The sequence below is a fragment of the Balaenoptera ricei genome, chromosome 2 (genome assembly GCF_028023285.1).
Source record: "Balaenoptera ricei isolate mBalRic1 chromosome 2, mBalRic1.hap2, whole genome shotgun sequence".
NCBI classification, from domain to species: Eukaryota; Metazoa; Chordata; class Mammalia; order Artiodactyla; family Balaenopteridae; genus Balaenoptera; species Balaenoptera ricei.
The window spans coordinates 7,781,366-7,795,327 of NC_082640.1; the positions used below are offsets into that span (position 1 = coordinate 7,781,366).

Sequence of the window (13,962 nt, forward strand, 5' to 3'; positions counted from 1 at the left end):
CACTCAGTCCCATGTAATTAATTTTTTTTTTCATCTTGATCTTTTGTTAGCACTTTTATGAGTTCATCAGTTTTTCATTAGAGTTCTGAAAATGCTTCTTCATTCAGTTCAGCAGTACAGTCCGTTACCAGAAACCTGTACTTGTCAGAGTCTTTTCCATGAATTCCTTGAAGATGAAACCCTTTTATAGGAACATCTTTGCAAAAGCATCAGAATATACCCAGAACTGTCTGTAAATGACCAAAGACTTAAAAATGACCACGGTTAAAGATTTGATGAAAGTTCATAATAATGCAATTGACAAGGAAATTTAGTTATTTCTGAGATATACATTTTAAAGTAGTAACTAGAATTATGACTTATAACATTATACCAGAACATATAAGATTTTTAGACATTTCATGTAATGTCTGAAACATTTATATTAACATATTTCCATGCAAATAACCCAAAGAAAGTTTAGTATTAGTTTTTTGTTTGTTTGTTTTTTTATACTGCAGGTTCTTATTAGTCATCAATTTTATACACATCAGTGTATACATGTCAATCCCAATCGCCCAATTCAGCATGAGAAGGTGACATTTGAGGAAAGACGCAAAAGGCTGTGAACAGGATGAAGTCCCCGGGGCGCTCATGTGGGTGGGAAGGAGACAGGGACCAATAGCCTGGCAGGATGAGGGAGCTGCTGGCCACTGATGCAGGGTCCGGGATCTGTGTGTTTCTAGAACGTGTTGATTTGGAAGCCGAAGGGAGCATGAAGGACCTGGGTCTGGTGCCCAGGTGCTTGTCGTGGGGTTCAGCCGGTATTTAGACGTGGTGGTGGGTAGCACCTGCATGAGCTGAAGCTCAAGGTGAGCCTGGTGGTGACCCGTCCTTTGCTTTAGTCGTCGGCAGCCCAGAAGCAGCTGGGCTCCTCCTTCTCCTTGCTGCCCCCATCTCTTCGACAGAGCTTCAGAGTTTTCAATGAAGCGGTGAAGGGGCCCCGTGGGGGATGCGGTGTCAGCTGCTGGACCAGCCCGGCTGTCCTGGGCCTCGGCCTCTGTGCAGACGTCTGAGCAGAGACCACAGTGAATCTCATCTTTCTGTTTCAGACAGCCCGCTGGAGGATTCTGACCTGAAGGACACGTATCTCATCCCGAGAAACATCATGGCCGAGCCAGACTATATAGACGATGACAATCCTGAACTAATTAGGCCTCAGAAACTGGTCAATCCTGTCAAAACATCCCGGAACCATCAAGACCTTCACAGAGAACTTCTTATGAATCAAAAAAGGTAAGATGCTTTCTTGAGCGGAGTTTTCCTTAGGGGACTTTTAAGGTAACTAGATTTAAGTTTAGTTAGGTTTACAAAGGCTTCGAAGAGTTGTTTGTTTCTTTTTTTTTTTTTTTATTAATTCATTTATTTATTTATGGCTGTGTTGGGTCTTCGTTTCTGTGCGAGGGCTTTCTCTAGTTGCGGCAAGCGGGGGCCACTCTTCATCGCGGTGCGCGGGCCTCTCACTGTCGCGGAGCACAGGCTCCAGACGCGCAGGCTCAGCAATTGTGGCTCACGGGCCTAGTTGCTCCGCGGCATGTGGGATCCTCCCAGACCAGGGCTCGAACCCGTGTCCCCTGCATTGGCAGACAGATTCTCAACCACTGTGCCACCAGGGAAGCCCCCGAGTTGTTTGTTTCTTGACCATATTTAACACTTCCTATTCCTTTCGCATCCTTGAGTCAGGGCATCCATGATGTAAAGCCGTCTGCAGGCTCAGCTGCTGGCCCCAGGGTCTCTCGGAGTTCTGTGGTCCTGGGTCCCCTTCTCAAGTGGATGCGTATTTTAGAATTTGTACAGAAAGGGCTGGATTAAGGATAAAAGAGGGTGTCCTACGTCGAAGAGGAATACATTATTGCTTAGATTTGTAAAAATTCTGAATTTTCCCCATATATTTGGGGAAATGTGAGAACAGATACTGCCCACTTCAGCATTTATAGAGTGGCAGGGAGAAGTCTCGAGAACCACATCAGACTTAACAGTAGATAAGGACCCCCTTTCTTGTGTTTTCGTTTGCTTGTTTTTAGGTAGCATTTTAAGTGATTACTATCATCATTTTTATTATTATTAATTTTTTTTTGGAGAGGAGCAAAACATTTACCTTCAGTCTTCTTTGTAAACCATTTGTTAGTTCCATCTGTGTCATACGTAATTTTGGGCATTGGGTTCAGTATACTCTGCTTTTTTTAATTTTGAAAACTTATTTTATTTAAGTATAGTTGATTTACAATGTTGTGTTAATTTCTGCTGTACAGCATATACATATATATATTCTTTTTCAGATTCTTTTCCATCATGGTTTATCACAGTGTATTGAATATAGTTCCCTGTGCTATACAGTAGAACCTTGTTGTTCATGCATTCTATATATAATAATTTGAATCTGCTAATCCCAAACTCCCCATCCATCCTTCCCTTACCCACCCCCCTTGGCAACTGCAAGTCCTCTTTATGTCTGTGAGTCTGTTTCGTAGATAAGTTCATTTGTGTCATATTTTAGATTACACATATGAATGATATCATATGGTATTTGTCTTTTTTTTTCCGATTTTGCTTAGTATGATAATCTCGAGGTCCATCCATTTTGCAGCAAATGGCGTTATTTCATTCTTTTTTATGGCTGGTACTCTGCGTTTTAAGTGATTATGGGCAGGGCTACTGGACTGGGAGACCTGAGGATGAAAAGTTGCTTTATTTATTAGGACACAAGGTTACGTCTTCTAAGATCTATTAAGCTTCATTTAGAACTGTTTTCAGATCTTCATAGTAAAACTGTTTGCTGATCTGAGTTGTGGAAATGTGGGTCACTCATTTGCTCTCTCTTTGCTAAGCCTTGGTGAAAAGGTAGCTACTGCCCACTGCACTGAAAGATGTGCAGACTAAGCTAAGCATTGGGGTAATGTTTTGGAAGAAAGGCCTAATTAAAAATAAAAATAAAAAGTTTTAAAAAGGGATGAGGGGGCATTTTTATGGCAGTCCTCCGTCAGAGTGTACCTCTGCCAGAACTCATATCTTCTGTCCCAGGAACTCTGTAACTACATTTCTCCCTCCAGATGTGGGAATGTGACTTACTTTCTGTCCCCAGCACACTAGCGTGCTGCCTGAATAACGCTTATTCAGTAGAATGTGAGTTTGATCCTTTTTGAATAAGTCCTTAGCTTCTACCTGTCTTTGTCGCATAAAAACAACAACAAAACCGCCAAGGATTTGGTATCATCACACCCAAAGCAAAACAAGACTGTATACGTTCCTAAGCAGGCCAGAGAATTTGGAGGCCGTCCTACCTGGGAAACCATGTCTGCATTTTGGTGGGAAGATGGGAAGTTTAATATCCTCTAAAAGAGAGTAGCCGAATGGTTTTCTAAACCAAATAATTTTCTGATTGTCTTTACCTCTTGGATCTCAGTTCCCTTGCCTGTCAAATAGGAGTAGGAGACTTAGTTAATCTCTAAGGAACATTCTAGTTCAAACTGTTGTTGGGTTTTCATTTTTTCTACTATATCTATGAAAAAGCTCCACGTCAGAATAGAGACAAAGGGAAAGCAAAGTTGGTGGAATAGTTGTTCTTTGAATTAGAGGCTACAGACTACTCTGCAGAAATGTATTTAGTAGCCTGGGTCTGTCTGTGTAAAACATTACATTCAGTTTGTGCAACTGAATCTGTTTCCAGATTTCCTGGAGTAGGCACATTCTGTGAAAATGGACCTCGTTCCTGTTTGCCTTTCTCTCGCCTGTTCTTTCTTTTCCTTGTTTTCACAGCTGACTCCTTAACCAGGTCCAGCTCAGCTAATTTTGGAGAATGCTCGTGTTCACTCGGGCACAGTGGTGTAGAGAGGACCTGGGCTTTGAGGTCAGGGAGAAATGGTATGAATCCTGGTTTGCCATTGAACTTGACCTACCTTTTATGATCTTGGACAGGGTCTTCCTTCCTGAGATCTGTTTCTTCATCTCTAAAGTAGGGAATAAAAGTATCTTTCTTATAAAAAATTAAAGTAAATGAGAGCATGTTTAAATACCTGTTAAAACACCTGGCATAAAAGAAGTGCCCATTTAGTCCCATCTTCCCACTTCCTATGTAGCATCATCTGAAATTTCCTGTTGCTTTTTCTCCTTTTTCTCTGAAAAGTTCTGGTCTGGTTGTAGAAGTACGTTAAAAAAAAAACAAAAAAACGAAAATTAAAGGGAGGTTTCAAAATCAAACGAATATATCTTATCCTATGCCTTCAGGTTTTTTCAAGGTAAAATCTTAGTTTGGTAGGATCCTCTTATTAGGAATACACCTGGCTTTAGAGTGAAAACTTCTCAAGCAGTTTCTTCTCTTTTATTCATCTTCTAATCATGCATGCTTTTTAGAGACTGTGGGGTTTTTATTTCTGTTTTAGTGCCAAATAATAGAAAGTATCACATCAATAATATGTATATATTTGGTTAAAGGATAGTCATACTTGCTTACTGGTTTGTACCATAATGAACCTCTGTTTACTTGTCTGCAGTTTGTAAAGGGCCTTCCCATATTTTATCCAGTGATCTTTCCAGCAACCCAGCGTGTGTTGTCTTGGGGTTGTTCTCATTCGACATGTGAATGAGAGGAAACTCAGAGTCATTGGCTGAAGAGTCTTTTCAATTTCACATGATAGTTTTATTGGAATTAAAAAAAGGGTAGAAATCAACATAGAATTACAGGCAGTTTAAATTAAAGACAGCGATGAATCAAATTTAATAACCATATGAATGAGAAGAAGGGGGCGGGGTAGGAGAGGGAGAGAGAACTGAGATGAACACGGAACAGGCTCTGTGGAGCTTCTGCTCTCCGTGGCCGCAGTTTCACTCAAAGACCTGTCTCCGTCCAAAGAGCTGCGTTGCTTAGGAGAGCATATCCTCATAGGTATTCTAACGCCGTATCCTGCAGCCTTTCAAGTATATCATTCTGCTCCTCTATTTGCTGTCTTTTGGACCCAGCTAAGTTTCAGGTTAAAAGTCTTTAAAGTTTGATCTGGTCACAGCTTACCACTAAGTCTGACAATTAAGACCCTGTGTCAGGTTCTCAGATTCTTTGTTCCCATAACAAGGCAGATTGCAAGAGGCATTATTTTTGGTAGTTGAAAGATCAGTGTTCAAGAGGTCTTAAAAAATGAGAATATTTCCAATATAATTTAGAGAGAATCTGTCTTCCCTAAAAAGAGTACTTTTGGGGCAAACATAGAATACCCGGCTACTCTACATCCCTCCCATTGGCTCTTTGGCTTGTACATTTCAGTCGACAGTTTCTAGGTCCCTTTGTTTTCGGTCACTCTTCAGTTGGTGTGCTTTGTTAGACAAATAGTTAGATCCTCAGTAAATGCTTATTGCCGTGCAACATGGAAACAAAATATGGGAAGTCGAGGTAGAAATATTTACATTTGAATCCGTGCAGGTAGAAATGGCTCAGTCATAAATGTGGAGCAGGGCAGGCCAAACCAGGGGATTCCAAGATTCAAGGTCAAGGGCTTGAAAGCCAAAGGCAACCCTTCCCCTCCCCGCTACAGAAAAATATTAGGCCAGGAGGTGTTTGGCTGGGTGGGCAGGGGACAGGAGCATGCCGTGTTAGAGTTTGCGCCAGACCTGCCTCTGCCTCGGTGCTGACCTGCATGAGGAGGCGGTCTCCCTTTTACTGGTTTAAGTGTGGCTGGTGTGGAGGTGGAGTGGCGTGAACGTAGACCGGTCCAGTCGGCCCCTGAATGTGTTCAGTGGTTTATATGAAGTGTGAAACGGACCATTAAACGTTGTCTGTACATTTCCATCAGTGGTGGTGGGAGTATAAATTGTTGCGGCCTATTTGGAAAGCAGTTTCACGGTCCACATCCAAATCCAAAATGTGCAGACGCTTAGCCAGCAGTTCTGCTTCTGTGAATGCAGCCAACAGAGATGCTTGGATAGGAGAAATATAAATGGACAAGGAAGCTCCTCGCCTCCTTGCGTTCAATAGGGAACAACTGGAAACAACCTAAGTGTCTCTTATTATGGACATGGCAAAATTCGGGCACTTCTGTCCTCCGATAAGGGTATAGATAGTATGGAGCACACTGTAAACAGTGAGTTATCTGTGGGTGCAGGAATGGGGAGCAGTCCATGGGTGCAGGGCCTCTACCTTGTACAGTTTTCGGGGCCACCATTCACCTAGATTACAGAGCACGTGATGCACCCCGTAGATGTCTAACAGGGAGGGTCTAGGTGTGCTTTCACTTTTTATCTTGCATGTATGTATATAACACCTAACCTCTCTCTTTTTTTTTTTCCCAAAGAGCACGTATTAATTTTAAAAATCGGCTTGGTCCGCTGTGATAGTCACGAGAAGCAGTTCCGGAATAACTGTTGGTCTTGGGTGGTACCAAGTAGTTGTGGCACGTGGGCTCAGTAGTTGTGGCTCACGGGCTCTAGAGTGCAGGCTCAGTAGTTGTGGCATGCGGGCTCAGTAGTTGTGGCTCACGGGCTTCAGTAGTTGTGGCTTACAGGCTCACTAGTTGTGGCACACGGGCTTGGTTGCTCCGCAGGTCTTAAGCAGTTGTCAGTCATAAAGGGATTGAAAGTTCTTGTTAGTTGAATTGATTGAAGAGAATCAACATTGTCATGCAGAGACTGATACTGTAATTTTTATGAAATTTGGAGCTTATTTCTGTCTTGCTATCTCTGCAGCCTGATCCAGTTTTAGACTCAGAGAATCACATAGGCAGTGCTTGACTTTTTCCATTCAGCATAGAAAGTTAAGTGAGCTGCTTGATAAAATATTAACTAAATTTGTATGACTTCTTCACTATTATAAGTGCAGGACATTTATCATATAAGCACCATTTTCCTGAGTTTTGTGTTACTAAATATTTTATCTTACTGCACCACTGTGTAAAATCTTTGAACAGAAAATGCATACCGTATATTAGTTAAACCCATTCACGTGTTGTGATAGAATGCCAGCTTAATGCGTCATACACCAGAGTTTGTTCAACAGCTTTTGCGTAAGCCAGAAGCACTTAATAATGGTTGAGATTAATTTCACCAGTGAATTATAGTTTGAAATTTAAATTTTGCAGGTAGCTAAATTCCTAATCCTAAAATTTAAATCCCTTAACTCTGTCTGTACTGTCATACTGAGACTTTTTAATAGTCATGAAACTGAGTGGGTCTTTACTCAGATTATTTACAAACATTTTCCGGTGCTCAATGACACTTAAGTCTATTGGAGCGAAGTACCATAAGCAACTTTTCTTATTACACTGAGTAAGATTTAATTTCCAGAATAGTCTGTCTATACTTCTGTCCTCCTCATACAATCTTAATAACTGTGAAATAAGTTGTAAATCGCAAAAATAACCCATCTCTTTTATTTCACTGGAAATATGGCTGAACTTAATATTTCTTTTTTTTTTTAAATAAATTTATTTATTTATTTATGGCTGCGTTGGGTCTTCGTTGCTGCGCGAGGGCTTTCTCTAGTTGCGGCGAGCGGGGGCCACTCTCCATTGCGGTGCACGGGCTTCTCATCTCAGTGGCTTCTCTTGTTGCGGAGCATGGGCTCTAGGCACGCGGGCTTCAGTAGTTGTGGCATGTGGGCTCAGTAGTTGTGGCTCACGGGCTCTAGAGCGCAGGGTCAGTAGTTGTGGCACGTGGGCTCAGTAGTTGTGGCTCGCAGGCTTCAGTAGTTGTGGCTTGCAGGCTCTAGAGCACAGGCTCAGTAGTTGTGGCACACGGGCTTAGTTGCTCTGCGGCATGTGGGATCTTCCCGGACCAGGGCTCGAACCCGTGTCCCCTGCATTGGCAGGCGGATTCTTAGCCACTGCGCCACCAGGGAAGCCCCTCATTCTATTTTTTTAAAACCGAAAGTTCTGCTAATGAAAACTGGGAAAGGGAGGACATATATGTTATTTTAACTCTGTCCTTTATCTTCAGTGATGGAATCTACTGACGTTTACTCTGTAAACAGCAACTTTGCAAAATCATTTATTATGATCTTAAAAAGAGGTAGAGAGGAGAGATGCCAGAATTTTTAAAAATCACCACTAGATAGATGTGGAAGTGTGACACCACGGATTATTTTACAGATGTGTTAGGGTGAACTTGAAAGAGATTGAGGCAAGGGTGGTGTTGAGATTCTTAGAGCCAGAGCACGTTTCGGAAATTCTTTCAGTTAATGGCAACTCACGTGACTCCTAGTTGATCCGTCGCATTAGCTGATTGAAGCAGAGTGGAGAACAGCCACGGAGGTCGGTCGGTCGACGGGCCTGTCCTGCAGACGCCCGGGTGTCCTCAGCAAGGCCAGCAGGCGTGTGGAGAGGCGCACAGGCCACCTCGGTCTGAGGCTGATTCAGCAGCACTGGTTTCCCGCAGCCCAGGAAAGCACCGGTGCCTGTTGGGGCCACGTGTGCGTGTGTGGACGCGTGCGATGGCTTTGTCACTCACCCCCTGGGCTGCCTGGCATTGATAGCGTTCTTCCTGTTCTGTGGCTTGTTTCTCTTTTATTGCCAAAGTTAATAACGAGTTGAGATGACTCAGGGGCTAGTGGAGACTGGCTCAAGAGAGAGAGGATGGTGAAGAGGGGGAGCCCGGACTAGAGGAATCCTGAGGAATTGGCCGAGGACATGGAGGTCAGGCAAGTCCCAGCTGACCGTTAACATAGACAGAAATCCCACCTGCGAAGATGCCAGTGAATGTCCTTCTCCTGACCTGCCTCAGACATTTCAGATGGGGGTTGCTAGGGAATGGCCCGAGTTTGGGGTTTGTTTTGCTCCATTTGAAGAGACAGCAGCCTGATTGATCTCTCCCCAATGTCGAGGTCCCCTGAAGCCTGACTTCTGTGTGTTGTCGGCAGTTGAAATGGTTCCAGAGCACAGGGCTGGGATTCGGGATCCAGGTTCTCCAGGGCCATGCCCCCAGCAATGATGGAAGCTTGGACGTGCCTTTAGATGTGCAAGAATCCTCTCCCAAGTCTGAAACATGAAGGGTTGGAAGAGGTTTCTGGGCCATTTGGTTGTTGAAGTTTCTGTGCTAGCTTCTCTTGAGGCTGCATGTAGTACTTGGGGTCAGGGGCTCGAGCCTGGGAAGCTTCCCCCTGCAACATCTTCCTCTCTATGGTGGGTGACCGTCCCACCCACCGAATGAGCATGCTGTCCCCCACCTTCCCCACCCAAACCTCCTGCACTAACCTCCCTTGCATGACCTAGTGTCTGGCATACAGTAGGCGCTCAGAACGATTTTATCGAGTGATGGGTTTTGCTTACTGTTGGAAGGTGCTCTTGCCCTTTCTTTCATGCTCATGAATTTCTGAGGCCCCCAGTGTTGACTGTTAGCTGGTGGTAGGCGTCACAGTCATGCTAAGTCACTAGACCCCTCTTCTGTGGTTGATGCCTAAAATTTCTATTCATGAAAGTTGCATCCATTAGATTAAAACTTTTAAATGTTGTTAATGCTTTAAATATTTTTTTAATTAAAAAAATTTATTTTTACTAGTTTTAATTTAAAAAAATTTTTTGAAGTATAGTTGATTTACAATGCTGCATTCATTTCAGGTGTACAGCAAAGTGATTTGTTAATGCTTTTTTGCAGGGGACTTGCCCCTCAGAATAAGCCAGAACTGCAGAAAGTGATGGAAAAGAGAAAACGAGATCAAGTAATAAAGCAGAAGGAAGAGGAAGCACAAAAGAAGAAATCTGACTTGGAAATAGAACTATTAAAACGGCAGCAGAAGTTGGAGCAGGTAGGGGTGATTGGGGTGAAAGGTGTTTTTTTTGTTGTTGTTGATTAAGGGGTACAATATATTGATTTGGTACATTTGTATTGCAATATGATTGCCATCGTAGTGCTAACTCACGCCTCTGTCGCATCATATAATTATCATTTCTTCTAGTGGTGGGGACAGTTAAGTTCTAGTCTCTTAGCAACTTTCATGTTTATAATCGTTTTGTTGTCGATAATCCCCTTACTGTATATTAGGTCTCCAGGACTTAACTTCTCTGCTAGTTGCGAGTATTTACCCTTAAATAGCATCTTTCCCATTCCCCTAGCTAGTCACCATTTTACCCTCTGCTTTTACGGTTTTACTGTTTTTAGATTCCACATGTGAGAGAGATCATACAGTACTTGTCTTTCTCTGACTTATCTTGTCCTGAGAAATAAAGGGTGGTGGAACAAGCAGAATTTCCCAGACATGTCAGATGTAAATGTTTTTATACCATGAAAGGAAAAGCTGAGACAGGTGTCTGCAGATGGACTAAAATACACTCAAGATAAAGGGAAGGATTCTGTTGAGGACCTAGAAGGGATTCCGGAGGCAAAGCCCAAACCAGGGAATATCACAGAATTCACAGCCCAGTGCTGGGAGCTCAAGCACTTGAGTGAAGTTCAGCTTCACTTAAGACTGTGGAGCAAGTGCGTGTTGCCCTCGGCTCCTGTTTTAAGTCTTGGCCTTAATCTTTAGGCTCTCGTCACCCCTCGGTATTTCAGCAACAACGAGTCAGCTGCTGCTTCTGCACAGAATTCTTACCCCAGGACCTAGATCCAGCCACATATGTCAAAATATAAATCTATTTCAAGTGGAGACCAGGAGAAACTTCCTTCCGTTGGGAAATGAAGTCGTTAGGGACTTTGGAAAGAGGAACAGTGTTTTTGGAAAGCCTCTCCGTTTGTAAATAATTATTTTCCTGTTTCTGAATTCTGTTTAGCTTGAACTTGAGAAGCAGAAATTGCAGGAAGAGCAAGAAAATGCCCCAGAGTTTGTGAAGGTTAAAGGCAATCTCAGAAGAACAGGCCAAGAAGTGGCTCAAGCCCAGGAGTCGTAGGTCCGGGCTGCAGAGACCGTGCACCCAGCCCAGCGCACACAAAAAGTGTGTGCAGGGGTCTCCCCAGTACTTAACCTCAGGGCCAAAGCCCCTGGAGAGAATCCCAGCCAGCAGAGAACTGTTACTTTGAAAAGAGTTTGGTTTTGGTTTTCCTACCATCCGGGTGGATCAGTTACCTGTGACTGTTGCAGTTCCTATTCGCCAAACGAAGGACGTTGCCCAGCACTTAAGTTGGGATAATGGACCTGTGTTCAAAGACTTAAAAAATAACAACAACAAGAAAAAAAGGAAGAGGACACTGGCATAAATTCCTGAGAGTTGCACTACTTGGTTTTTCTTTCAAGCCAAGTTTAGTGGGGCACAGAGCCTTTTTTCTTTTAAAATGTAAAGAAAATGTGTTTCGTTCTTCCTTTAGTTACCCATTCAATAATGTAGATCGTGCAGAAATGCGTTTGATCTCTTATATCCACTGTTTGTACATTCTGTTTTCTTGTCTGATTTACACTTTCACCCACGTTAGGCTTAACGCCAGAGAATGTTAGTATTCATGTGGAACGCAGTTCTTACCTTTGTTGGCATTAAGATTCAGAAATAGAGTGAGGAGTTTTAAAAATATGGGAGCAAAGAAATACATAAACAAGACTACGTAAGCGTCTGTCTTGATCTTATTTTCATTCCTGTTGCTTCCCTGATGCTTCACGGTGACCTACTTCAGGGAAGGTCCATCATGTAAGTCCATGTATTGCTTTGATAACTGTTAGGGGTTTTGTTTTCTTTTATTTTGTTGTTAAGTTTCTTGCTCAGCGAGGCCTTTTATGTGAAATAACCTCCCAGTCCTTTGAGGAATAAAAACTAGTCCGTATAACCCAACTTCAGTGTCAAAAAGTAGAGGGTCCAAATCTTTTGGTTTCTCCTGAGAGCGGTATGGGGAAAGCTCCCATGTGGAGCTGTGAAGGAAGAGTTCTTTGGGTATTTTAATGTGAGTCAAATGTGGATTGGTTTCAAGGAGGCCCATTTGGAAGATATATAGCATTTATACATTTCTAATATTATTTGAATCCAAGCTTTGAAATTTTCTGGTTAATGATCACCTAGCTCTTTGCCCTTTTTTCTCGTGAAGAAAGGCTATCTCGCCACTACCTTAGTGATGGCGATGCGTTGGTAAGGATGATGTGTTGTGACTACTGTTGATCTCTCAGGAACAGCTGAGGGGAAGGGGACGCTGCCCGGTTTGTGCTCTCCAGCTGGCATGCTATACTCCACACGAACCCTGAGTTACCAACTACAGCCAGATTCTTCACGCGAAATCCCTTTTCTATTGCCGAGATGGGCAGGGCAACATTCTACTTGGGGTGGTCTAGAAGAATTTGTGTGGATTCAGTATGTTCTTTGTAGAAACGATTCAGCCGGTCATTCCTACATTGAAGGCTCTTCTCATAATTTCTTTCAAGAGTCATAGAAAGCTGGATCCCAAGCTTTTGAATCCTTAATAAGCCTAAGTAGAAATTAGCATTCTATGGGAATTCTGTAGTTTTCATGGTTGGTGATTAGGATCCTGTTCATCCCTAATGTGGACAGGACAAAAGTAAATGCATAGATAATACACTGCTAGTCATAGAACATGTCGATTACACCTGAAATGGATGATTTCTCTCATCAGCAAGTATTATTTGAATAAATTATGAGGTGCTTAAGGTACAATGTTGCTCTATCATAATTTACTTTTGAAGGATGGAATGGTAACTATTTTTTTCCATCCTTCTTCCTTTTCAGAGAGGAAAGAGCATTAACCAATCATCTTGAAAGTACGTTTCTGATTGTACGTTGACTAGAGTTCTGCCCCTGTGTATACGGACTAGTGATGCAATTTGTAAAATGAAGATTCAGGAGTAGCTCATAGCCTTTAATCCAACCGGATAGGTAAGATCTCTAGATTCTGTATCCTTGAAACAATTCTGCCACTTGAGAAAATTCTCAAGGGCCCTAACAGGCTCCTTTAGAAAGACCAATTCTGTTCCTAGAATTTACCTAGAATGCATTCTTCACTGGGAAAAAATAAATTCCAAGAGCGTTTCCCTCCCAATCTCACTCACAAATCTGCAGAATTATTAGTGGTTAGTAGTCCAAAGTTTGGCCAAAAGAAGACTTGTAAATAGTGTCAAGTGATGTCTCCTCACTAAACAGTGGAATGTACAGATAGAAAAGCTCTTTGAAATTGCCAGATCAGCTCAGCTTATAAGCCTGAGTTTAAAAAGGCGTCATTCTCCCTCCACACTTTAACACTGTACAGTCCAAACCCCTAGGACTCATGGACATCCAAGCAGTTTTGTGCTTTGAGCCAATTTTTGAGAAAAATGGCTCCATTTTTCCACTCTGCGGTTTTCTTAAAATAGCTCAATGTTTTCTAGTCTCCGAGTAGTGTTGCTTTCTAAGCTATCACAGTTGACTTTATTCTTCTACTCTGAAAAATTTTGACTTGTTTGAGTGTATATAATATATATAAAGGGAGCCTTAATGGATTTGTTTTCATAATTTAATATTTTTTGTATTTGCTCTTATATAATTGTTTTTAATGGAAAGTATTACAGAATTGAGGGTGGAATTCTGAGAACCAAAGTTATTCTTAATAAAAATCACCACACGCTTGGACCATGCATCTGTGTTTGTCTGATGTGTTTAAGACGGATGTCTGGAACTGATGGGGGGTGGGTGCTGTGTTCAATTCAAGGATTAGAAGGTGGTTCGAGGGTTTCCCTCTGATGGCCTTCCCCCCAAATCAGTTATGTCCTCTTGCCTTGTGTCAGTCAAGGCTGGCGATTTATTCTGTCAAGCAAATTCATGCTAAGATATTATGCTACACCTTGCTTAGAATATATGGTATTTTAGCAGCAGCTGTCCGTTCTTCAGATCAAAGTATTCTGAATTTTAGGTAGCTTGGTAGGACAGTGGGAGATATATTTTGGGAAGGGCCGTTTTTTAGTCCTTGCGAGCACATATGACATGTCATAAGTATGACCATGAAATTATTTTGCTTATTCAGCTAAATTAATTTCATCCTCTAAGAAGTCACTTTGGCAAGCTGTACACATGACTGCATTATACTGTTGGTTGCAATAGCTCG

General features: G+C 42.3%; 1 protein-coding gene across 3 annotated transcripts in view; it reads left to right on the forward strand.

Moving 5' to 3' along the window:
• FAM107B (family with sequence similarity 107 member B) overlaps positions 1-13,495 on the forward strand; it is an 89,356-nt gene extending 75,861 nt beyond the window's left edge. For all 3 annotated transcript variants that reach the window (XM_059910366.1, XM_059910375.1, XM_059910371.1), the window contains exons 2-4: positions 1,092-1,275; positions 9,610-9,760; positions 10,725-13,495. In XM_059910366.1, coding sequence (XP_059766349.1) covers positions 1,148-1,275; positions 9,610-9,760; positions 10,725-10,841 — 396 coding nt within the window. In that variant the 5' untranslated portion in view covers positions 1,092-1,147 and the 3' untranslated portion in view covers positions 10,842-13,495. The remainder of the gene's footprint in view (positions 1-1,091; positions 1,276-9,609; positions 9,761-10,724) is intronic.
• The last annotated feature ends 467 nt before the right edge of the window (positions 13,496-13,962 follow it).